This window comes from Myotis daubentonii, chromosome 16 (assembly GCF_963259705.1).
Source record: "Myotis daubentonii chromosome 16, mMyoDau2.1, whole genome shotgun sequence".
Classification (NCBI taxonomy): Eukaryota; Metazoa; Chordata; class Mammalia; order Chiroptera; family Vespertilionidae; genus Myotis; species Myotis daubentonii.
Window position 1 is genome coordinate 42,999,993 of NC_081855.1, and position 24,435 is coordinate 43,024,427.

Below are 24,435 nucleotides of genomic sequence, written 5' to 3' on the forward strand. Positions count from 1 at the left end.
TCTACAGGCTCCTCCAGGGTGTCGTCTCTGAGCAGGACATGCATGTCAGGGAGGGACAGAGGGTATAAATGTGCCTGCCCCCCGGGAGCTTATGATCCTTTGGAAACAACAGCCTCCCGAGAAGCAGGGTTGAGCAGTGGGGAAGGAAGGAGCCTGGGAGACAGAGGCCAGCTCTGCCTATAGAAGCCCAGACAAATCGTTGCCTTCTCTGAGACTCAGTGTTCCCTCTGTGATCGGAGGGTTGGACTGTGTGAGTCTGGAAGGTCCTCTTGCCCCTAAGGCCATGAGATAATAGAGGACAAGACGCAGTGTACTGAGATGACATATGGGGGGGCGTGGACTACAGCCACAGAAAACTGGCCCAATTGCCTTTCTTCTCTGGGAGCCGCACCCAGATGAGGTCTCTCTAGGTTTGAGCGGTCTCCCCAAATAGACAGAGAGAGTTGTGTCCTTTTTCCCCTGGGAACTCTTTGAGGACCCAGGACATCCCGACAGGAAGTCCTTGATCCACGTGTCTAGAAAGCACATTCCATCGTCCTCAAGCAGTAGGGTCTCTGCATGCCCAGTGAACAGACAGAGCAGCAGACAACAGACTTTCATTTCATCCTCCCACCCCCACAAGGTACGCATTCTTATTCTTATTCTTATCCCCAGTTGTAAGATGAAGGACCTGAGGTGCAGGAGAAATAAGGAACTGGCCAAAAGCCACAAATCCAGTAAGTGAAGAAGCAGAGATCTGACCCGGGTTATGGGAGCCCAGAGCCTGTTTAGTTTAACCACTGGATTTCAACCCAATAAAAGAGTGAAGACCTTGACCTGGATTGACGCTCAGATACTTAGCTGTGAACTTGGAAATGTACTTAATCTCTTAGAATCTATTTCAGCGGTTCTCAACCTGTGGGTCGAGACCCCTTTGGGGGTCAAACGACCCTTTCACAGGGGTCGCCTAAGACCATCGGAAAACACATATATAATTACATATTGTTTTTGTGATGAATCACTATGCTTTAATTATGTTCAATTTGTAACAATGAAATTGGGGGTCACCACAACATGAGGAACTGTATTAAAGGGTCGTGGCATTAGGAGGGTTGAGAACCACTGATCTATTTCCTCATCTACAAAAATGGACAATGACATCCTCCTCGGTGGGTTGCTGGGACATGACATGGAGTACCTGCGTGAAGGGCTAGCACAGCACGGCAAAGGGTAAGCCCCACCCTCACCCCCAGCCTTGGTTTTACCACTCCTTGGTTCTGAACCAGATGAAACTGTATTGACCACTTTCATTCCAAGCAAGATACTCACCGTCCACGCTAGAAATGGTCGCAACGCCCACCCCCTCTCACCTGCAGTTTCCAGTCCTGAGCGCCCAGCTCCTTCTCCCAGGCTCCGGGAGTAGGTAAGCCCAGATGGCCATCCCCAAGTCTGTTTCCCTGCCCCAGGGATGCAGCAAGAGCAAGGACTCCAGATTGGGGTTGCCAGAATTAGCAAATAAAAACACAGGATGCCCAGTTAAATTTGAGTTTCAGATAAATACTAATTGCGTAGAGTTCTCATATTAAGAATTCATGACCTTTTTTTTGAAGTGAACATATCTAGATTTTATTGTCATATAATAAAACAAAATATGAAGCTGCGAACTGGATCACGACCCTTTCTCTTCGTATCTCCTCCCAGTTCACAATGCTTGCACCCCTTAATAGCCAGCGTTCTCTTAGATCTGCAGTCAGGCTCAACGCATTCAAGCCTCGGCACAATCTCCTTTGTAGTTTTAGCCTTTTTTCAGAAAATCGGCTTAGTCTGCCCACCATAGCCACTCTGCCTCCTGTCACAACGCCGCTTTCCCTGCGCATCCAGGGAAGCCCTGCCCTTCTTGTACTGTGTTGCTTTGTGGGGTTGATGCTTGCCACACTTCTTACAGAAAGTTCGGCGGGTTTTAGGAACGTTCACCATGTTTGAGAGCGCTATCGGCAGGGAAAGCAAGAATTCATGACTTTTTAAACTTTATTACTTATTTTATACTTATATTAAAAGTTATTCCTGCCCTGGACGGTTTGGCTCAGTGGATAGAGCATCAGCCTGCAGACTGAAGGGTCCCAGGTTCGATTCCGGTCAAGGGCACATGCCTGGATCTCGGGCTCGATCCCCACTAGGGGGCGTGCAGGAGGCCGACGATCCATGATTCTCTCTCATCGATGAAGTTTCTCTCTCTCTCCCTCCCTCCCTCTTCCTCTCTGAAATCAATAAAAATATATTTAAAAGAAAAAAATTATTCCTTATCTGAATTTCAAATTTAAGTGGGTACCTGCCATCCTGACTACTCCCAAACTTTGAGATTAGGTTGGGAGACTGACCTTAATGGTAGGCAGCCCAGCAAATGACTTTTGTTAAGAGTTTTTAGATAATTTTGCATATAATTTAGATAACATAAAATTTACCAATTTTGAATGAACAAGTCAACATTTTTTTATTAAATTTACCAAGTTGTACAACCATCACATAATCCAGTTTTAAAACATTTCATCACCCCGGTATAATACCCATTTACAGTTAATTCTCATTACCAACTCCACAAATGGCTTTTCAAAACATTTAATAAATTAATTACTTTTTCTGCTATCAAAAATTACAAACTTTTAATGTAGAAATTCTGGGGGGAATCTGAGAAGTACAAAGAAGAGAATAAAATTACTTCTAAATCCATAATCCAATGAGAACAATTATTAATAATTGGGTGACTACTTTTCTAATCTTTTTTCCATGCTCATATTTTTTCAAGAAACACTGTATCATACTGGACAAAACATCTTACAATCCAATTTTTCATGAAAATACTCCCAGGGTAGTGAGTCTTGTTCCACATCAATTTCTCTGGTTGCCTCGTCTCCCATTGTGCTGTTCTCCTACAGTCTCTCTATTCAGTCCCTTTCGGGGGACATTTGGATTGCTTCCAATTTTATACCATTTTAAATAATGCTGTGGTGCACGTTCTAGTAGCTAAATTGCTGCATATATCAATTATTATTTTCTTAGGACAAATCCTTAGAAGTGGAGCTGTTTGATCTAAGAGTTCACACATTTTTAAGGCTTTTGAAGATATTTTTACTTGATTTTATTATTTTTTTCATTAGTTTTTTTAAAAAGATTTTTTATTGATTTTTAAAGAGAGGAAGGGAGGAGAGGGAGGGAGAGAGAGAGAAATCGATGTGAGAGCGAAGAATCAATTGGCTGAACTAGCACCTTTTGATGCACAAGACTATGCCCAACCAACTTAGCCACACCCACCAGGGCTATTTTTATTGATTTGAGAGAGAGAGAGAAACATCGATTTGCTGTTCCACTTATGTATGCATTCATTGGTTGATTCTTGTATGCGCCCTGACCAGGGATCAAACCTGAAATCCTGGACCATGGGGAGGCCACCCCGACAACTGAGCTACCCAGCCAGGGCTGGTGATATTTTTCTGGCCTAGTAAGGGACCCAGATGTCCAAGTCAGGGTCCTCAACTGAGGCTCCGTCCAAGAGAAGGCTGGTTGATGGGGAGCCGTGAGGTACAGGCTGTGGGGAGCAGGTGGAGGAGTGCAGCGGAGAGAAGCTACCAGGTTCGGAAGACCATCAGGTCCTGGGGAGACCCTGTGCGGGCCTTCCCTGAAAACACATAGGATTATTCTTGCCCTCTCCAAACCCCCTCCTCTCCACCAGCCACAGGTGCTCCAGGCAGCAGCGTCAGCAGCTCCTTCCCCGCTGACCTCCTGTTTGTCCTGATGCTCCCCCAAGCAAGCTGGACGCCAGCTCCGGATCCAGCCAGCAGCCTGCACCCAGCCCTGCGCCCCGCCCACACCACAGCCCTGAGTAGGTCAGCCTGGCTTCCAAAGGCAGAGCATGGCACCCCACCAGGGGCTCAGCTCCCGCCCCCACCCCTCCAGCCCCCCCAGCTTTGGAGGAAGACCGGCTCAGGGATGCTTAGGGCGGTGGGGGTTGGATCGGGGGTGTAGATCTTGAGATGACTCACATGCCACCGGAGGGGAGAAAGGGGCTGGGCGGTGAATGGATTGCAAACCAGAGGGAGGGGTCGAGGGGATGAGCTTTGGTGCCTTGATTCGCTCGCGTCATTTTCTTCAACATCTGCAGTGCGTGGGGTTGAGCGATCCCACTGGGGGGTTGGAGGGGAGGGCTGGGCGGCTCGCTGACGTTTGCTTCCCGCCTGCTGGTTCGCCGGGGCAGTTCATGAATGACTCACTTCATTGTCAGGCTGATTCACCGCTCGCCTGGGGACTTGGGAAGGAGGGAGGCGGATGGCCCCCTCCGTACATCTCACGCGCGCACACGTGCGTTCGCGGGCGGCGCTCCAGCGGGTCCATTGACCTGCTGGGGTCAGGATACGTTAGATGGGTTTCCCTGTTAAGAGGAACGAGAATGCATACCACTGGCCTGTGGAGAACAAGTTTGAGGTTTCTGTCTACCTGTGACGATTTCCATTCAAATTAATTAAAATTAAACACAATTAAAACTTTGTTCTTCAGTTGCTCTAGCCACGTTTCCAGTGATCAATAGTTCCATGTGGCTCGTGGCTGCTCGAACAGTGCAAACAGAAAATATTTCCATAAACACAGAGAATTGTACCCCACCGCACTGGTCTACCCAGCCTTCATACACACAAAGCCACCAGCCCTTCCCCACCTCCATACACTCAGATCCCCACCCTTGTAGGCAGCACACAACACACATCTTATTCCACACACATTTTACACACTCACTCAACATGCGTCACCCACCAACACAACCATGCAAGACTCTTGTACTCATGCCAGTGTATGCCACTTCCCATACCAAGGTGAATGTCAATAGAAACACATAAAGACATCCATCAGCACACTGACCGGCATACCACTGTACATATGATAAAAATACAAATTAGGACAAAATGCATTGGCAAGTATGCTGCAATAGATACAAGCTCAAGGCATGTGGCTCCCATAACAAATCTCAGCACAAGTTTGCAAACTCAAGTAGGGGGAAGGAACCCACATTGTTGAGCCCTTGCCAACGTGCCATGGAGTTGGCCATTTCAGTGCCTTAATGTATTTAATCGCACAATCCTGTGAGGAAGAGGTGTTATTCCATTTTCATAGATGAGACAACTAAGGTTCAGAGGCATAAAGTAACTTACTCAAAGTTACACAGCCAGTTAGCCACAGGGTCAAATATGAACCAAGATTTGTCTAGCTCCAAAGCCAATGAAAAAGGCTGCACACACACACACACACACACACACACACACACACACACACCAGGCCTGCTGTCCTTGGTGCCTAAGAAGATGAAGCTCCTCATCCAGCAACTGCAGGCCTTTGTGCGAGTGAGTATGGAGTTGCTCAGGCTCATTCGCACCCTCTCCTGACAAAGGGCCTTAAGTCGTTCAGCAGATGCTGGTTGAGTGTCTTGCACGTGCCAGGTCCTGTGCCAAGTGTGGTTCACAAAGTGAAAAGCCATCGTGGTTGCCCTGTAGGGATTCGAAGTCCAGCAAGGAGGTGTGAAGAATCTGAAGAAAACACAGAGCATACAGGAAACCAAGCCAACCTGGAGCCAGGCCCCAAGTGCAGGGAACCAAGGAGAAGGAAACCTGGGTCTGCCCGGGGCAGTTAAGGAGGCAGCCCGGGACCTAGGGCATGAAAACTAAGTGGGGTGAAGAGGGGTTGATAGTGACTGGGAGGTTGGTTAAAGGCAAGATGTGAAGCAGATGCCAGGGCATTGTAGACCCTGGGGATCTTATATGTCACCTCTGGGGACAGGGAGGGATTGAAGAATTTTTATTTTTTGCTAATCTTCACTTGAGGATATTTTTCCATTGATTTTTAGAGAGAGTGGAAGGGAGGGGGAGAGGCACACAGAAGCAGCCATGTGAGAGACACAGCGAGTGGTTGCCTCCCACACATGCCCCCACTGGGGCAGGAATCGAGCCTGCAACTGAGGTACGTGCCCTTGACCGGAATCGAATCTGAGACCCTTCAGTCTGTGGGCCAACACTCTATCCACTGAGCCAAACCGGCTAGAGCTGAAGAATTTTTAAAAAATATTTTTATATGTTTTTGTTAACTGATTTCTGAGAAAGGAAGGGAGAGGAAGAGAGAGAGAGAGAGAGAGGGAGAGAGACATCATTTGTTGTTCCTCTTATTTATGCATTCATTGGTTGTCTCTTGTATGTGCCCTGACTGGGGACTGAACCTGAAACCTTGGTATTAGGACAATGCTCTACCCAACTGAGCTATCCGACCAATTTTCAAATCCCAGGCAACCTCCATATTGTGTCCTGTCAGGCCCTCCCCAAAATGTCCTAGGTCCACATTATTTTCCATTTGCTCCAGCCACTGCCCCCATCCTCCTCTAGGTTCTAACAGGAGGTGGGGGCAACAGATGCTAAATGTATTTACTGAGAAAGGTGATGGAGGAAAAAGCATAGGATTTCCAACCAGAAGAGACACCACTGAGCGGCTGTGTGATCCTGAGAGAATCCCTCCCCGCCCTGGGCCTCAGTGTCCTCATCTTTAAAGTAAGACCTGCCCCTCACTCTGTACAGGATGTCTGTGACCACAAACTGAGCCACTGGTTAAAACTGGGAGCTGCAGAGTATGCTGTGGATAGGAGTTTCCATTCTTCCTCTTGGCCCTGGGGCTCTGTGATCTCCTGCCGACCTGAGCTGACCAGGGTCAGGGTCACAGGGAGCCCCAGAACTGGGTCTCGGGACTGTCCACAGTGGTGCAGGGTGAGTTGTACCTGGGATTCCTGTGCGGAGAGGAGGCCTGTACCTGGGAGGGTTGGGATTTTGTCCCCCAGTTCAGAAGCACAGAGGCCTTGAGAAGATTGCTAACTTGGATGAAAGTTAGGAGTCCAGGTGCCCTTTCCCAATGCCATCCTGGCCTCCATTTTGACACATGACAAGAAAACGGGTCCACATGAAGCTATGATAGAAGCCATAGGCTGTCGGAGGGGTGGTCAGGCCAGACAACCCTAGGAAAGATTCAGGACTGGCTCAGATCAGATGGTTAAGAACTCAAGCCGAAACCGGTTTGGCTCAGTGGATAGAGCGTCGGCCTGCGGACTCAAGGGTCCCAGGTTCGATTCCGGTCAAGGGCATGTACGTGGGTTGCGAGCACATACCCAGTGGGGGATATGCAGGAGGCAGCTGGTCGATGTTTCTCTCTCATCGATGTTTCTAGCTCTCTATCTCTCTCCCTTCCTCTCTGTAAAAAAATCAATAAAATATATTTTAAAAAATTAAAAAAAAAAAAAAAGAACTCAAGTCAGAGACCTTCCTCCTGCCTTTTGAATCCTCAAAACTGTGCAGCCCTAGCTGTCATTCTGACTAGCCCTGTGATGACAAGCATAAGAGAAACTGAGGTCGGAGTAAGGGTCGTTAACCACAGCAGGCTTTAGTGACAGAAGCTGGCCTTCCCAGCTCCCTAGGCCCCTGTCCATCTCTCCGCCCAAATCTCCTGGACTCTCTTTGGATCTGTGTCTCCCTGACTTGTGTGTGAACTTGAGGGCACAAGCAGTCATTCTTTTCTCTATCCCCAGGACCAAGCATGGTGCTCAATACATAGTAGCCATTGTGTCATTCAATAACTCTATTGTGTATTGTGCTCAGTGCTGGGGACACAAACTTGAACAAGCCCGACAAGGTCCCTGCCTTCAGGGACCTCATATTCTAGTGAGAAATACACATAATAGAGATGTAAACCATGACAATTATAAATTATGAAAAGTGCTGAGAAGAAAATAGTGATGGAGGGGGAGGGATGCTACAGGAGAGAATAGATGCCAGGGAAGATCTGAGATCTCAGCTGAAATACCCAAGGATGAAAAGAGCCAGACCGAGAACATCTTTACTTAAAAAATGTGTTGCCAAGATAGATAGATGGATGGAAAGATGAACAGACAAACCAACGGGGTGGCTTCTGGTGCGAATGAGTCATGCTCAAGTACCCACTCCCTAGTGTGCTTAACACAATCGAGGAGGATGGGCAGGATTGGGCGTAATGCGCTCGAATTGCCAACCTTGCTGTCCTCAGAACGCTTATTGTACCAGCCGACCCAGCCCGAGTGGCCGCTGGAGGGCGACCGAGAGCCCATCCGTTTCCCTTTAAGGCCGGGGCGGAAGACTGGCGGATGTAGGGCCTTTGTGTCGGCGGGATAAAATAGGCCCGCCCCTTTAAGAGGGCGGAGACGCAGGAGTGGCGGCGGCTTCGAATGCGACCTAGGGCTCGGGCCCTCACCTTCCCGGCGACCCAGTCTTGGCACTGGCCCGGGTCTCAGGGACCTCTCCGATCTCGCCCCAGAGATACTGTCACCCGGACTCCGACCCTCCCGCCCCGGGCCACGCCCGAGGCCCCGGCGACCACTGAATTGGGGCCTGTCCGGCTGACCCTTTGGCGGAAGCGCCCCCGCCGTCGCCATGGTAATGTCGTGCCTTGGTGCTCCTGGCCTTTGGGTCCCGGGGCCGACAGCTGCCCTTCAGGCTCCAGCCCCTCCACTGGGCGGGCTGCAGGGCCGGTTTAGGGTTTGGGTGAGAACTAGGTGAGGTGGGGAGGCCTGGGTTTGGCATGGACGCGCCCGGAGACCCTGGGAAGGCTCTCTCTGCACCCACCGCCCTCCGGGCCTCAGTTTCCCTCCCGTGGCCTTCTAGCTCTTCCTGGCGCACTCCTGCTCATCCTTCCCGATGCGCTCAAATGTCGCGCCTCCTGAGCCTGACCCTCTTCCCCCAACCCGTCCCCTCTGATCCTTGGACCCTTGGGGGCAGGCACAGGCCTTGGCTCTGAGTCCCTGGCCGTAGCTCTTGCTGCTCGAGCATCTGGGAGTAGGCACAGCCCTGGGCTCTGAGTCTGACACACATCGCAGAGCTGGCCGCTGCAGCCGTGCTGCCTAGAAAGCAGGAACTGTGGCCTGGGGCATCCCACCTTCCTGGGACCCTGGCCTTTGGACATGGGATCAGATAGAAGGAAACCCCTGGCTTGGCTTTCAGACAAAAAGGTCCCTCTGCTAGGCATGTTTGGACTTACGGTTGTGTCTTATGTGTGACAAAGGTTGCTCAGGCCAGACCTTTGGGATGTTGCAAAATCCTCATGCCCATGTGTGCGGTGCTGAGTCTAAAGCACGACCCATGCTTCCTTTGGCAGCCTTTCCTTTGCCTCTTCCCCTTCCAAGATTAATGCGGACGGACCTGAGTGGGTTGTTTTATGGAGAAAGGATTTGAAATCATCTAAGTCTCTAAGTAAATCCCATCTCTTCTCATCCCTTATTCCTCCCCCAACACTAGCAAAACAAACAAACCAAAAACAGTACACCTGATGGTCTTGTTAGAATTGGGAAGAAGCAGAGTGAGGACAGAATGTACTTGCAAATGGCATTTCTCCTCCAACCTCAATTGCTGTGTTTTCCTTTCAGGCATGCGGTTTGCAGAAGCTGTTTGCTGTGGATGAGGAGTTTGAAGACGAGGTAAGGAAATCTTGGTGAACAGAGGAGGTCCTAAGATGTCAATACCCAGGGACATATGTAATACTTTCAACAATAAAGATAAATTAATAAAAAGATGTAAACACCAGGCTCAGAACATTTTGAAACAACCTGCCCCCATCTCCTTTTACTTGATACATACATTTATTTTTGTCTGTGAAAGACTGGGGAATAATGAGAAATGTAAATAACTTATTTAACTGTCTTAGAAATAAAAAGCCAGAGAGGTGAGCTCTCTGATTGTCATACCTGTAAATTATAAGGGCCCCTGCCTGGAAGCTGTGTCTGTAGATGATTTGACTCCCCTTCTTTGTTTTTTTCTTTTTCTTTTTTTAAAATATATTTTATTGATTTTTTTACAGAGAGGAAGGGAGAGAGATAGAGAGTTAGAAACATCGATGAGAGAGAAACATCGATCAGCTGCCTCCTGCACATCCCCCACCGGGGAAGTGCTCACAACCCAGGTACATGCCCCTGACCGGAATTGAACCCGGGATCCTTCAGGCCGCAGGCCGACGCTCCATCCACTGAGCCAAACCGGTTTCGGCTGTTTTTTTCAATCCTCACCAAAGGACATGCTTTTCTCTTGATTTTAGAGAAAGAGGAAGGGAGAGGGAGAGAGAGAGAGAAACATTGATGTGAGGGAGGAACATCAATCAGTTGCCTCCCATTTACTCCCGGACTGACAATTAAACCCGAAACCTGGGTATGTGCCCTGACTGGGAATCAAACCTGCAAACCTTCGGTGCACAAAACAACGCTCCAACCAACTGAGTCATACGGCCAGGGCTGGTTCATCGTCTTGATGACATGCTTGAAGTGGGAAGAAAGTTGATGGAGAGCCAGACACAGCACAGCTATTGGACGGCAGGAGGCCTGGCGTCACCAACCGGCCTTCATTCTCTGGCCTTCCATTTTCTCTTCTGCAGCATGCGAGGCATTCTGCCTCACATGTTCTTTCCATCCCTCTCTCCTCAGGAGATAGGGATTAGACTAGATCTGAAGCTGGCACATTAGAATCACCCCTATGGGGGCCCTGTTACACCATTTAAATCAGAATTTTCTGGGACGGACCCAGGCAGGGGTATTTCTAACCTCCGGGTGCAGCCAGAGACTACTGAACTAGTGACCTCCATAGCTCTCTCCCCACTCAGAGCCAAAGGATATAGTTTCATTTGGGAGGCCCAAAATTTCTACCTCAAATCCTTTTCACAGAGAAGTAGGACTTAAGTGAGTAAAGCCCAGAAAGGTAAATTAACCTGCTTAAGAATAAAGCACCAACAGCCAGGATGAGGTCTTGGCCCCTGACTCGAGTCTTAACATACATGGAAATGACTAAACTATGTTATAGAATAAAATTATTCTATTTTATCAATGACAAGCCATTCAAACCTACTTTTTGTGTCCCAGCGCTTTGCTTTAAAAATCATATTTAGAATTTGTCCAGATGTCAAGTTTGTGCTGAGTACGATAGTGAATGCTGCATCAGGGACCTTTCTGGCAGCCCAACCCCATACTTGCATTCTTTTGGACCATGAGGTTCGAAGGGGAAAAATAATCTTTGTCAGACCTCTTCAAAATCAGTCCAGCCTGGCTAGTGTGGCTTAGTGGATTGAGCCTTCTCATGCACCAAGAGGTCACCGGTTCAATTCCTGCTCAGGGGACATGTCTGGGTTTTGGGCTAGATCCCCAGTTGGGGGTGTATAGGAGGCAACCAATCGATGTTTCTATCTCTCTTACAAAAACACACAATTTTAAAAAAGATCATTCATTGAGGCCCTATGACACAGTGACAAGGGCACATATAGGTTCTAGTTGTGGTTCTGTGAAGTTACTTAACCTCTCTGAGTCAGTTTCTGCTTCCAAAAACCAGGAATAATAACAGTACCTGTTCATAGGGCCAATGTGAGAATTCATTGAAAAAATTCTGGTAAAATATTTACATGGTACCTGACACCTAGTGAGGTTTCAAATGCTAGATATTTTTATTATCACTTGGGAACTTGACTGTTATTTTTACAAATAATTAAAAACTTCCAGCTTGCCCTGACCAGTTTGGCTCAGTGGATAGAGCATCGACCTGAGGACTGACGGGTCCCGGGTTCGATTCCGGTCAAGGGCATGTACCTTGGTTGCGGGCACGTCCCCAGTGGGGGGTGTGCAGGAGGCAGCTGATCGATGTTTCTAACTCTCTATCCCTCTCCTTTCCTCTCTGTAAAAAATCAATAAAAATATATTTTAAAGCCGAAACCGGTTTGGCTCAGTGGATAGAGCGTCGGCCTGCGGACTGAAAGGTCCCAGGTTCGATTCCGGTCAAGGGCATGTACCTGGGTTGCGGGCATATCCCCAGTAGGAGATGTGCAGGAGGCAGCTGATCGATGTTTCTCTCTCATCGATGTTTCTAACTCTCTATCTCTCTCCCTTCCTCTCTGTAAAAAATCAATAAAATATATTTAAAAAATATATATATATATATTTTAAAAAAAAACAAAAAACTTCCAGCTTTGTCAAGATGTGTCCTTTTCTTTGTCTTTTAGCTTTAGAGATGTGTGATTACAGAAAAGGTGACTGTTAAATTGACCCTTTTGAGTCTTACCGGGTGATGGTAGGGCTGCTAGGCCGGTAGTGAAATTAAGAGTGAAGAACTCTGACAACTCAGGTTTCTGATCCATGACCAGATCCTTTTCCCCTTCCCAAGGCAGACAACATCACATCTGAAAGTGAGGTCTTCCTGGGAAAAGAGATCCATCAACCCCCAAGGTCATCAGTCTTTTACTGCTACAATAATTCTAATGTTATTAATATTATTGTTAAATCCTAAGGTAGTGGTGTTGGAGTATGCTAATACACAAAGCAGGAAAAAACCTTTCTCTAGCCCAGACAGTCCAGTGTGGCAGCAGGGGGTGGTGGTGGCGGGGACCTTCCTGTCAGTTAAATCAGCAGTTCTGACTCAAAAACACCCTCGGAACAGGTCTTTTGCTCTTGAAGATGTCAGTCTCACCTTGCTTCCCAACTGGAACCCATACTTAATTTAACTTGCCTGTAAAGCTATATTTACCTGCTGCCTATTAGGCCTCTCTGGCTTACTGAAGGCCGTGTGTGTGTGTGTGTGTGTGTGTGTGTGTGGTGGGGTAAGGACAAGCAGCATGACCAGCTGGACAAATCCCTATTTCACAGGCTGGATAGCAGAAAGCTAGATTCCTTGTGACCTTGGGGGATTTATTTGACTCGTTGGTGCCCTAGTATATTTACTTCTGCTGCTCCCCCAACTGCCACCACTGCCCACCCCCCACTTCCCAGCGCCCACTCAAGATTGACTAAAGCTGCTTGAAGACTTAGCCTGTGAATGTTTCTGGTAGAAGCCTGGAGGTAGTGGGCTCAAGGGCAAGATCAAGCGTGGTGAGAGACTCCACCATTGCCTTTCATGCTTTGGGTTCTTGCTTTTGTGCAGCTGCACATATATACACACCACATGCCTCAGCAGTAAAAGCAGAGCGTTGCTTGATTTCTCACTGTCTCTGCTTCTTTGTAGGATTTCTTGTCTGCTGTGGAAGATGCAGAGAACCAATTTGCTGGCGCAGGGCCTGTGAATGCTGGGTGCCTCCGACCTGCCTCTTCCAGGCCACAGGACACGGTGCAGGCACGGTCTTCGGGGCAGCTGCCATCATGCCCTACTGCTTCCTCAGAGGCTCTGGACCTACCAGCCCTGGGACTCCGCCTTCCTACCTCCGGCCGGGGTGCCGCTTCCACAGGAACAGCCCTCCTCAGGCCTGTCTCCACTCCCAGCAACTGGACTGGCAGTCAGGGAAGAGTGACACTGACAGAAGTGCTCAAAGAACCAGCAAGACCACAGTCCTCAGCCTCCCACCCCCTGCTTACCTTTGAGAGCAAGCAGCAGGTGATTGGTGGCTTCGAGGGACCTGAGCAAGATGAATTTGATAAGGTCCTGGCAAGCATGGAACTGGGAGGGCCTGGCATGGAGCTGGAACTTGGAGTTAACAGTGAGGCAACAGGAATCCTGCCCACCGGGCAGCAGGAAGACTCAATATTGACTAAAAAGGCTCGGGTGGCTGCTCTGAGCAGATCTTGCCAAAAGGGCCCCATGCCTGCCACCCACATGACTGGTATCACATCAGCCCAGGGTCAGCCTCCAGATCCTGCTGTCTACTGTAGGACTCCGCAGCCCCACTTGAGGACGGGTGCCATGGGTAACCTGCCTATCCCAACTGCCTCGACACTTCCCGCTCAGCAAACCCACTGGGAGGTCTGCCCCAAAGCTTCCCCAGTTCGAGGACCCCAGCCTCTCCAAGCTACTGGGAGGCCTGTTCAGAGCAGCCCTCAAAATCGTGTCCCCAGTCAGCCATTCCAGTCTCCAAATGCCCACTTGAGTGGCAAACCTAATTTTCTACGAACTCCCAACTCAAGCTGTTCTACTCTCTCAAGGACTGGCTCTGGATTTTTCCCTCGGGGGCCCTTACAACCCCGAGCTCCACTGTCTTCAACTGAGTCTCCTGTCAGCACCCCCAAGGGCCCCCAGGCAGCGCTGCAGACACCCATAGTCACCAACCACCTGGTACAGCTGGTCACTGCAGCCAACCGGACACCCCAGCAGCCCACGCGCACTACCACCCGAGCCAAAACACGCCGCTTCCCTGGCCCCGCAGGCATCCTGCCTCACCAAGTGAGTGACAGCTTCTCTGGCAGAAGCCAGAGCCCTCCAGGATGTTGGGGGGAAGGAGAGCAAAGGAGAGAAGCAGAGTTGCAGCACTGTCCAGTCCCAGAATATCTTCACTCCTGGGGGGAGGGAAGGAAGGAAGGAAGTGCGGGTGGGGGGGGGGGGCTTCAAATCTGTGGCAGAATCAAAAGAAGTGGGAAGGAAGAATTGAATGCTTGGAAAACCACACATGATAGGGGTGCTTAAGGCTCTGAGAACTTCACAATTTTCTCTTTTAAAATATTTTTATTGATTTCCGAGAGGAAGGGAGAGGGAGAGATAGAAGTATCAACGGTGAGAGAGAATCATTGATTGCCTCCTGCATGCTCCACACTACACTAGGGATCGAGCCCACCCCGCATATGCCCTGACCTGGAAGAACTGTGACCTCCTGGTTCATAGGTCGGCCACTGAGCCACGCCAGCTGGGTGAGAACGTCACAGTTTTCACGTTTGTTGAGTAACGGCTGTTTGCTAGCACTGAGAAAGGAATATTCCCTCACTTACATTTGCTAAGTTGGGCAATTTGCTTGGAACTCAGAATGCAGATTAAAATAGAAATGGTTCCTGTCCTGAGGAGCTTCTTCTAGGGGAAGAAAGAAATGCAAACAAACAATTATACACAAAATGCACAGTGTGAGTAGAGGTCATCTCTGGGTGCTAAGAGAGACTGGGTTCCTTGGGCCTTCTGAGCGGGCTTTGGATGGACAAGCAGGCTAACGGTGTGTGTCAGAAGGCTGGGCTCAGGGACATTTCAGTGGGAAGGCAGGAGGAGCCTGTGCAGAGGTACAGAGGCATGAGAGCAGGATGCTCTCGGGGAGCCATGGCACAGTTCGCTGTGACTGGCGTGTGGGATCCACGTGGGGAAGCTGGGGCTGTGCTGAGAGTTTGGATTTCAGCCTGGCTCCTGGTGGGGGGACAGGACCCCTCAAACTAGTCTTGAATCAGATCGTAGACCATTGGACTCTGAGGATCTGGTCTGGTCATGGTAGGCGCACCCCTTTCCTATCATTTTAAAGGTGTTGGAGACAGTTCCTACCTGTTAGTTTCTCTTTCCTAGCACTTTAAGAGAAATCCAAGGAGGCCATATACATTCCTCCTGGCGGGAAATCTGCAGGGAAGGATTAGGTCCCGGAGAAGGGAGCTGGGGAAAGCTGTCCTTTTGCCTATCACTGGCCTCTCCATTCAGGTCATCGCCCCCTTCAGGAAGCTCTGGGTTTTGCTCCTGGGCCAGCTCCATCTTCCTCACATTCCCCAAACTATCCCCAAAGCGTCTTTTTTGAGCTGCCAGTGAGGCTCCTGAGACTTTGCTAGGAGAGCTGTAATATGTGTTAATTGTCCCTGATAGTTTCCTGAACTCATTATGCAACCCAGACAAGAAGCTCCCCTTGTAAATAACAGCTGCTGAGTTTGCTCTCACCTCCTTCTCTCTCCCCGTGTAGTTCAGTGGGAAAAATCTGGAGGAGATCATGGTTTCCACGCCCCAGACTCCGGCTCATGGCGCTCTGGCTAAATTCCGGGCAGAGGTAACGAATTCTGTGCAAATGTCAACTTCTTGGGCATCATTTAAGAGTGAGGGGCGTCCCTGCATCTTTCAGGAGTTGAGAATCAGAGTTGATGCTGCGAGGCCTTCCCCTGGGGTCACACACGAACGGGGAGCTGGGAAAGGCAGTTTGGGGAGGTGGCAATTTTACTGGCATAAGGTGAAGCCTTTCCTGATGCCAGCCGGTGATAACCGATGCCATGAGCCAGCTTTCTTCCCCAGCTACGAGGAAAGGCCCAGCGAACGCCATCTTTTCTCGGGAGAAGCATGAATAAGTATTAGGAAACTGTATCTCAGGAACACTTCTCAGGTTTCTGAGAATTAAGCTGAGAGAGATCTGCCTTCATCTTGCCTTTCGGTAGGTGAGACTCAGCCTCCCTCCTCCCTGGCATTTTGGTTGACCTGCTCTGCCCTCAGACTTACTTTGCTTCTAATTCTCTATGGCAGTTTTTCTCTTTACTGCAGCTCCACAGATCAACCAGCCCATTTCAGATCCAAAGCAGTAAATACTCATCTGAATCAAAGCATTTTTTGATTAAGAGGGCTAATTGTTAAAGCCAGAGGCATCCCAAATAAAATATGACGGGTTTCAGAATGCTGAGGCACTCTGCAAGCCTATAATGTATGTGGGGGTTCTCTAGCCCTGAGGCTTTTCCAGTCTGATACAAGAGACAAGCACGGATAGCCTTTTGCTTCAATATAATTAAAGTCAGGACCTGATTTAATATAAAAAGAAAGAGTGCCTTTGCTATTGTTTCTAAGTGTGATGTTATTGTGATACAACAAGATTTCACCTACCGTCATCTGACCTTAGAGAGAGACAAAAGAAGACACTGTGGCCACCACGCTGCAGGGAACTCGCCCTTTCTCGTCCCCCCTCCGCCCTGTCTCAGCTGAGGTCTGTAGCAAGGTGGACCCATTCATGCAGGCTCCCCCTCTGCTTTGTGGTGCCAGATTGTTACTAGTTCCCAGACATCCGTGGAAGAGGATTTCGGGCGAGGGCCCTGGCTGACCATGAAATCTGCTCTGGGCCTGGATGAGAGAGACCCCACCTGCTTCCTCTGTACCTACAGCATCGTCATGGTGCTGCGGAAGGTAAGGTCCTGGGTGCTGAGACCAAAAGGAAGACCTTTTTGTCTTCTTCACCAACCTGCCCTGCTCCACCTTACGGAGGGGCTTCTGTTTGCGCCCTCCTACCAGGCCTTTTTCTGAATGGCAGCATGAAGTCCCTTCAGTTATCTCTCATTCACCTCCTTTTCCACTGTCATCACAGTATTGGGCACGGGCAGAAGGAGAGAGTGCATTAGGGGCATGTCTCTGCACAGTCAGGCCCTGGATCGGGGAGTAAGCACACTGCTCCCCAGAGGTCAAGGGTCACATGCAGACACATGTTAGTGCATGTGCTAACATATCCTTACCTGTGGCCTAACATGATAGAGCTCTACATAAATACATGGACATGAAAAAAGGAGGCGGGGGAGAGAAATGAAGGTCTGCCAGAGGGAGATGAAATGATGAAATGAGCCCTTTAAACTGCTGCTTTGCCCGCCACAAGGGAAGATCATCACCACACCTGTATTCTGTCCCCTCCCCCCGCCACCCTCCAGTTTGCCCTGGCACACTTGGGAATCTTACAACTGGGACGTGGCTGGCTCAGCAAATACCTCTCCTTGCAACCAGGCAGCCCTGAAGCAGCTTCCCAGGAACAAGGTCCCCAACATGGCAGTGATGATCAAGTCCCTGACTCGGAGCACGATGGACGCCAGTGCGGTTTTCAAGGACCCCACGGGTGAGGAGTTGGGCCCCGGGAGTGTCTCCATTTGTAGATGAGAAAATTGAAGTAGTGAGCAGCCCACTTCCCAGCCAGGGCCCAACCAGTCTCTGTGCTGCCCTTGACCCCGACACTGATGGGCCATGCCTTTGCAGGAGAGATGCAGGGCACGGTGCATAGGCTGCTGCTTGAGACCCGCCAGAATGAGCTGAAGCCTGGCTCAGTGCTGCTGCTAAAGCAGGTATGGGAGCTGTTCGCCACCCTCCTGCCCTGGAGGAGGCCCCTGAGCTGTCTGTGTGGCTCTCTTCCCTCCCAGTACCTAGGCAAGGAGTTGGACTGGTGCTGACCCTGGTTTACTGGAGCTGAGTAAAGACACAACCCATTCTTTGGGGGTGGATGGGATGGGGTTTGTGCTGTTGGGGGAGGGTGTGGTGAATGGTTCCACTGACATTAGGGCTGGGGCAGGATGATTTGTGTGATCCTCGTGCAAAGACTAAGAAGGAGAAACAAGTGGGGACCAGGTGGCCATCCGGCAGCATCTAGTGCTTCAGCAGGGCACTGACCTTCCTCTTCCTTGACTCCAGATTGGAGTGTTTTCTCCTTCGCTCCGAAACCACTACCTCAATGTGACGCCCAACAACCTGGTCCATATTTACAGCCCAGATTCTGGGGATGGGAACCTCCTCAGGTCATCTCAGCCCTTCCCCAAGGTAAGAAGAGCGGGTTGGAATGGGGACTGGTAGAGCCACTTTCTGCCTGGGTCTTCTGATTTCTTCCCCTCCACCCTGAGCTGAAGAGATGCCTTTGGGGACAGGGCCATCTCTTCCTGTCCCTGATCCAGCTGCCTGCCAGATGGCACAGTAACAGGACCTAGAATAGCTGGCTTCTTAGTGATCCCTGAGAGACTTGAACATTGGAGAGGCCGGAGTCACTTGAGAACTGACAAGTTGAGGGTCCATGCAGGGAGGGGAAGGTCAGTGAGTGACTGAGGGTCAGATCTACTGCAGGTGGCAGTGCAGAGAACAGCGAGCTACAAGTGGCCCGTCCGGTGAGCCGCACTTGCTCTGCATCTTCCCTTTGCTAAGTGTGGGGATACCCACACAGAACTCAGGTGGGGACACCCCTTTGGGAACTGAGGGAGACTGGGCTTCCAGACGACTCTACTCCAGGCTGTGAGCAGAGCCCGGCCTTGACTTGGCACAGCGTCTCCTCTGTGGCCACTCCCACCCTCCCTGGGATCCTGGGCTGGTGTCACGGCCTGGCCCAGGGTCAGGAGACCTGGGTCATGTCCCCACTCTGCTGGCAATTTGTAATGTGACCTTGGCAAGTCCTAGCTTCTCCCCTGCTGTTGCTTCATCTATAAAACGAGTGGGTAAGAATCAGTGGCTTCTAGTCAAGTTACACCCTTAGTTCTAACTTGCAACTTCCATTTCCCTCTTTCTATTTAACCTTCCACCTCACTCCAAAAAAATCTTTATTTTTCTTTGAAATTTAAAGTCATCAATACTCACTGAAAAAAATTGAAATGGTACAGAATAAAGCAAAACATGAAATTTAACCTCTCCACTCCCATTCCCCAGAGCTAACCATGGTTAATGATTTAGTTACAAGTTTTAATTACCTGTCCATATATTAGCTAGTTTGGGGATTAACAGCTAATTCTTAATCCCAGGCTAACTCCTCAACATATTTCTGAATAACCCCTTTACTTTCTGCTCCAGTTATATAGATTCCCTAAAATATCAGATAAAAATAGAATTAGGTTCAGGGCGCATGAGGCCATATTAAATTTTATTGACTATTTAAAAAAATAGAATTAGGAAAGAAAATCAGCCAGAAAGGTTTTTTTGTTTCTGTTTTGTGTTTTTAATTATCAGCTGTTTTGGATGTCTGGTGTTTCGGAATGGGCATGGGTGACTGGCCCTTGCCACAGTCCTTCGTCCCATCTTTCCTAAGCCCCCACCTATTCCTTTGAGGTGGTCTGGTGGAGCTAGTACTAACCAGGGGGGTTTCAGGGGCACGGGCATTGGTAACCAGATCCTGTATCCCAGGAGCCAGGTAGCTTCCATGGCAACCTCCAGCATGAGACTGCAAAGCCTGGGAAAGACCTCAGAGCAGCACAGAACCCAGAGGCAGGGGCATTCCTGCAAGAAGTACCCTCGGAAGCAGGTAAGACAATCAGCCCGCCCGGGAACAGAGGAAATTCTATTCCTCTTGAATTGCTCCGCCAAATTCTTCTGGCTGCATCTTGCTCCTCCCATTAATCTTTGGATCTTATGGAATCTTATAGAAATCAGATGGGGTGCCCTCTCTGGCAAACCTGGAGGCCACAAAATAATTAACAGTGTGATAGGGGCCACATAGAGCAAGTGGAGTGTTGCCCACTGGTCACCCCCCGTTTCCAGGCCATGTGCTGTTAGCCACAGGAGGAGGTGGAGCCCTGACCGGTTTGGCTCAGTGGATAGAGCGTCAGCCTGCGGACTGAAGGGTCCCAGGTTTGATTCCAGTCAAGGGCATGTACCTTGGTTGCGGGCACATCCCCAGTGGGGGGTGTGCAGGAGGCAGCTGATCGTTGTTTCTCTCTCATCGATGTTTCTAACTCTCTATCCCTCTCCCTTCCTCTCTGTAAAAAATCAATAAAATATGTTAAAAAAAAAAAAAAAAGGAGGAGGTGGACTGACACCATCCTTGTGCCGCCCTTGAGTCTTCTGTGGGCTGATGGCCAGACCACAGAGGCAAGTTTCCCATCCTGACCAAATTCACAGTCGACCAATGGATAAGCCGCAAAGCCCACTTAGTTATAGCCTGTGAAGAAGTATTCCTTATACTGGAAACTTCTCTGGAAACTTGCACTCTATCCTTGTAAGTAAGCTTGACGGCAGATCAAACCATCATCAGAAGGTTTCTGGGGTCATGGAATAAGAGTGAAGACGTTGCCTCTAGAATATTGCAGCTGGTATCACATCTCCCCTGTAAGGGCAGACCTGCCAAGCAGGCAGCTGCTAGTGGTGGCTGGACAAGCTCAGAGACACAAATACTAATTCTTACTCTGCTTCCCCGTTTCCTGACTATTCATTTCATTTAACATAGTGTTTCTTCAAATAGTCATAATGTAGCTAGTGAGGGGCAACCTTTTTGTTATAATCAAATTCCAGTCCTGCTTCTCTGAGAACAATGCTGGTCACCTTAATTAAAGCGTAAGTGCCCCAAACTGACTCTGTCCTTCTAGCAGCAGTGTTCATTGTGTGCTCTGTGCCAGCCTGGGAGCTGGGCTCTGCAGGTGTAGCTTCCAGTCTGACTTCCTCCCACGGCTGCCTGACCCCGTCCATGAAGCAGGAGTTTCTGTTGAAACTGTGACTGTGGCATCAGATGGAGCCTGAGTATGCTCACCCGAGCAAGCAGTTTGACCTCTTTAAACCCTGTCCTTTCGGGTAAAGGGGATTATAACAGGAACTACCATGCGATGCCCTAGGAAGGGGTACTGTGAGGTGTGAATGAAGTGATGAGTGTAACATATGTGACTGGTACAGAGCAAGCACTAAGTGTTAGCTGCTATGACTAACCATCATAGGAGCAACAGCGATTATTGAGGTCAGCTCAGTTTCCAAATTCTCATTCACAATCACCCCACCTGAGGACTAGTCAAGAACAGTTACTTTTTTAAAAATATATATTTTTATTGATTTCAGAGAGGAAGGGAGAGGGAGAGAGATAGAAACATCAATGATGACAGAGAATCATTGATCGGCTGCCTCCTGCATGCTCCCTACTGGGGATTGAGCCCACAACCCAGGCATGTGCCCTTAACCGGAATCGAACCTGGGACCCTTCAGTCCTCAAGCCGATGCTCCATCCACTGAGCCACACCAGCCAGGGCAGGAACAGTTACTTTTATTCCCTACCTCCACAGAGGCCCTTTGGGGGACAGGATAATATCTCCCACTCTTCAGAGGAGAAGCCAGATGAATGGACTGTGTGATTCTGAACACATCTGATGGCTTTCCCAGCCTTGTTCCTCCCTCTGTCCGGGAAGAGGGTTGCACCAGGAGACCTTGGAAGCCTTTCTGTTCAGACATTGTGCCTCTGGATGGAAATAGAGGAACCAGCCCTGGCTGGGTAACTCAGTTGGTTAGAGAATCATCCTGATATGCCAAAGTTATGGGTTCAGTCCCCAGTCAGCATATACAAGAATCAACCAATGAATGCGTAAATAAGTGAATCAACAAATCGATGTTTCTCTCTCTTTCTCTCTCCCTACCTCTCCCTCTCTAAAATCAATCAATAAATTTAAAATAAAATTTAAAAAGGAACCACTGAGGCCCAAGAGGAGCCTTTTTCTCAGCAGGATGGGCTCCTGCCTCTTGTCATTTGTGAGTACGTGGGGAACAGTGGGACGATGGAGGTCAGGTCAGCCCTAGGCCTATTGGCCCAGACACCACTGCCCAGGGAGAGCCACCTCCTAACTGTGCTGCCAGGTCCGGGCCCTCCTAAATGGCAAGAACCTTGGACTTGTCAATCTTCCCATCCCCCCTGCAGATGACCTGGACGGACTCCTGAGTGAGCTCCCTGAGGACTTCTTCTGTGGAACCGGCACGTGAGACTGCCCGAAGGCAGGGCACCCTCCATGAGCAGGCAGCCTCTGAGCCTCAGGCAAGGCTCTGGTGTCTGATCATGCCCAAGGGGAGGAAGACCAGCGTGATCGGAGATGGACAAAGCTCGGGACTTCTGTGGTTGCTCCCCCTGGATGCCTTCCCCGAGAACACCCTTGTCCCTTGGACTCTGCACTGTCGTCACTTTGGATCTTCGTGGGCATACCAGAACTCGGCCCACGACTGGCTCTCCTGCCCTGCTGTCTGCCAAGCCCTGGGCGCATCGTTGTGCTCCTGCCAACAGGGAAGGTGTGTCGCCCTCCCACCTCATCTTGACTTTGCAGGACGTTGGATCTGGTTGGTCCCTTTACTCCTTAGCCCTGTACAGCTGAGGAGCTGGGAGGAGCCACACCACAGCCGTGGCGCTCTGCCCCTGTGGACAGGGCAGGGGCACACTCAGACTTCCCTCTGCTTTGTCTCTGGAGGCCTGTAGCTGCCCAGCTCACCTGTGTCCGAGGTTCACAGGTGCGGGGCAAGGGGCGTGGCTGTGGTGTCTTGTTCTGAAATAAAGCAGCTGCCTGTTTCACCTGCCTCTCTCCTTTCCTTCCTCACTGCTCCTTGCCCTGTTCACTCTGCCAGTGGTGCTTTGACCAAGCAGAGCCAGGCTACTCGTTTTCTCTCTCTCTCTTTTTTTAATAAACTTTTTCTTTTGGACAGTTTTAGATTTATAGAATCATTGCAAAGATATTACAGGGAGTTCCCATAATACCCCACACCCAGTTTCTCGTCTTATTATCATCAGATATTAGTATGGTAGCTTTGTCCCCAAGAACCAGTACTGATACATTATTATTAACTGAAGTCCATGCGTTATTCACATTTACTCCGTTTTCTCCTGATGTCCTGTCTCTGTTCCGGGTTCCCACATTACGTTTAGTCATCATGTTTCTTTAGGCCCGGGGTGAGGAACGTCTGGCCCTGAGGCCCTGGAAATCATTTGGTCTGGCCCCACCAAGGCATCAGGGGTGAGTTAATTAAATGTTTGACCAAACATAGCAGGCTAATTTTTAAGTTGATGTTATAAATATCCAAATGGCCCTTAGGAGAAGAAAGGTTCCCCACCCTGCTCTAGGCTCTTCTTGGCTGTGGCTGTCTTAGACTTTCCTTGTTTTATGGCCTTGACAGCTTTGAGGAGAGCGGCTCAGGCATGTTATAGGGTGGAAAGTTACCCTGCGTCCTTCTCCCTCTCCGTACTGTCCTCTTTGGAAGGAAGTCACAGTGTGCAGTCCACACACAAGGCATGAGGAGTCATACTTTTCCTCCTTAAGGGAAGGGTATTCATATACAGTATTTGGAATTCTTCTGCATGAGCGATTGGCCTATTCTCCCTCTTTTTCTTTTAAACTTGGAAAACATTTATTTTCCCACATCAGTAATCATTGATATGAGCAGCTAAATTTTATATCTCCTCAGGAAAACATAGCACTATTGAGTGCCTGTTACATCCTGTGGAGAACTTAAATCTTAGGTCACAGCGTTAAGAGTTCCTCGTTTGGGTCCCATTAGCTCTTTTTGAAATGACCTATCCCTCATTTTTTATTCATTCATTTATATCAGTATGGACTCCTGGGTATTTATTCTATGCTTTGGGTTATAACCCATTACTACTTTGTTTTGTCAAGCACCTCTTGGTCACTGTAGCTTCTCTATACCACCTTTTAGACCAGAGTTGCACAAGGGACATGGGTGCAGTGTAAAAGGTCTAATGGTACCAAGTTGCCAACTTTGTTTTCTTTTCCTGGAAAAAAGGAAAGAAAAGATGATTCTCTCAACTCATGGAAGAGGGGGTGTGGGTTAAAGACCCCACTTTGGCCCAGCCAGTGTGGCTCAGTAGTTGACCATCATGCCCAGGTTGTGGGCTTGATCCCCAGTAGGGGGTGTGCAGGAGGTAGCTAATCAACGATTCTCTCTTATCATTGATGTTTCTATCGCCCTCTCTGAAATCAATAAAAATATATATTTTTAAAAAATACCTCAGTTTGACCACCAGCCTCCCCTGTTTCCACCTGTCTCCACTAAGCAGCTGAGTCAGGGACCTCTTATATGCTCGGTGCTGTTCTGGGGGGAGGTGTTAATCTCCCTTTTCCCTAAGGGGCTGATCCCATGGATCCCCCCTCAAGCCTGAAGTGAACAAGTGCTTTCAGAACTCCATGCTCAGCTAGCTGCTGGTTGCAATGGGGCCCTGTTCTGGAAGGCTTTTGTGTTCTAAGCCCAGGAGCAAGAAAGGACTAATCCGCCAGCACCC

The 24,435-nt window shown here is 49.4% G+C and overlaps 1 protein-coding gene, 1 non-coding gene and 1 pseudogene across 3 annotated transcripts; 1 reads left to right on the forward strand and 2 right to left on the reverse strand.

Annotated features, from left to right (window-relative positions):
- Positions 1–1,611: 1,611 nt before the first annotated feature.
- LOC132219314 (large ribosomal subunit protein eL42-like) lies at positions 1,612–2,144 on the reverse strand (annotated as a pseudogene).
- A 6,081-nt stretch (positions 2,145–8,225) lies between these two features.
- Positions 8,226–22,713, forward strand: HROB (homologous recombination factor with OB-fold). 2 transcript variants are annotated; one of them, XM_059670349.1, is made up of 10 exons: positions 8,226–8,459; positions 9,446–9,496; positions 13,047–14,195; positions 15,670–15,753; positions 16,725–16,865; positions 17,451–17,559; positions 17,697–17,782; positions 18,126–18,251; positions 19,593–19,710; positions 22,078–22,713. In XM_059670349.1, the coding sequence occupies exons 1-10, from the start codon at positions 8,457–8,459 to the stop codon at positions 22,137–22,139; spliced, it is 1,929 nt and encodes a 642-aa protein (XP_059526332.1). In that variant the 5' UTR covers positions 8,226–8,456; the 3' UTR covers positions 22,140–22,713. The 2 variants fall into 2 exon arrangements, 1 of the variants encoding a protein (XP_059526332.1); XR_009449253.1 differs by lacking the exons at positions 19,593–19,710; positions 22,078–22,713 and having other exon boundaries at positions 17,378–17,559; positions 18,126–18,246.
- Positions 22,714–23,587: 874 nt separating this feature from the next.
- LOC132219449 (small nucleolar RNA SNORA25) lies at positions 23,588–23,714 on the reverse strand. Its single transcript, XR_009449459.1, has one exon. It is a non-coding gene; the product is annotated as a small nucleolar RNA SNORA25 (small nucleolar RNA).
- Positions 23,715–24,435: the final 721 nt, after the last annotated feature.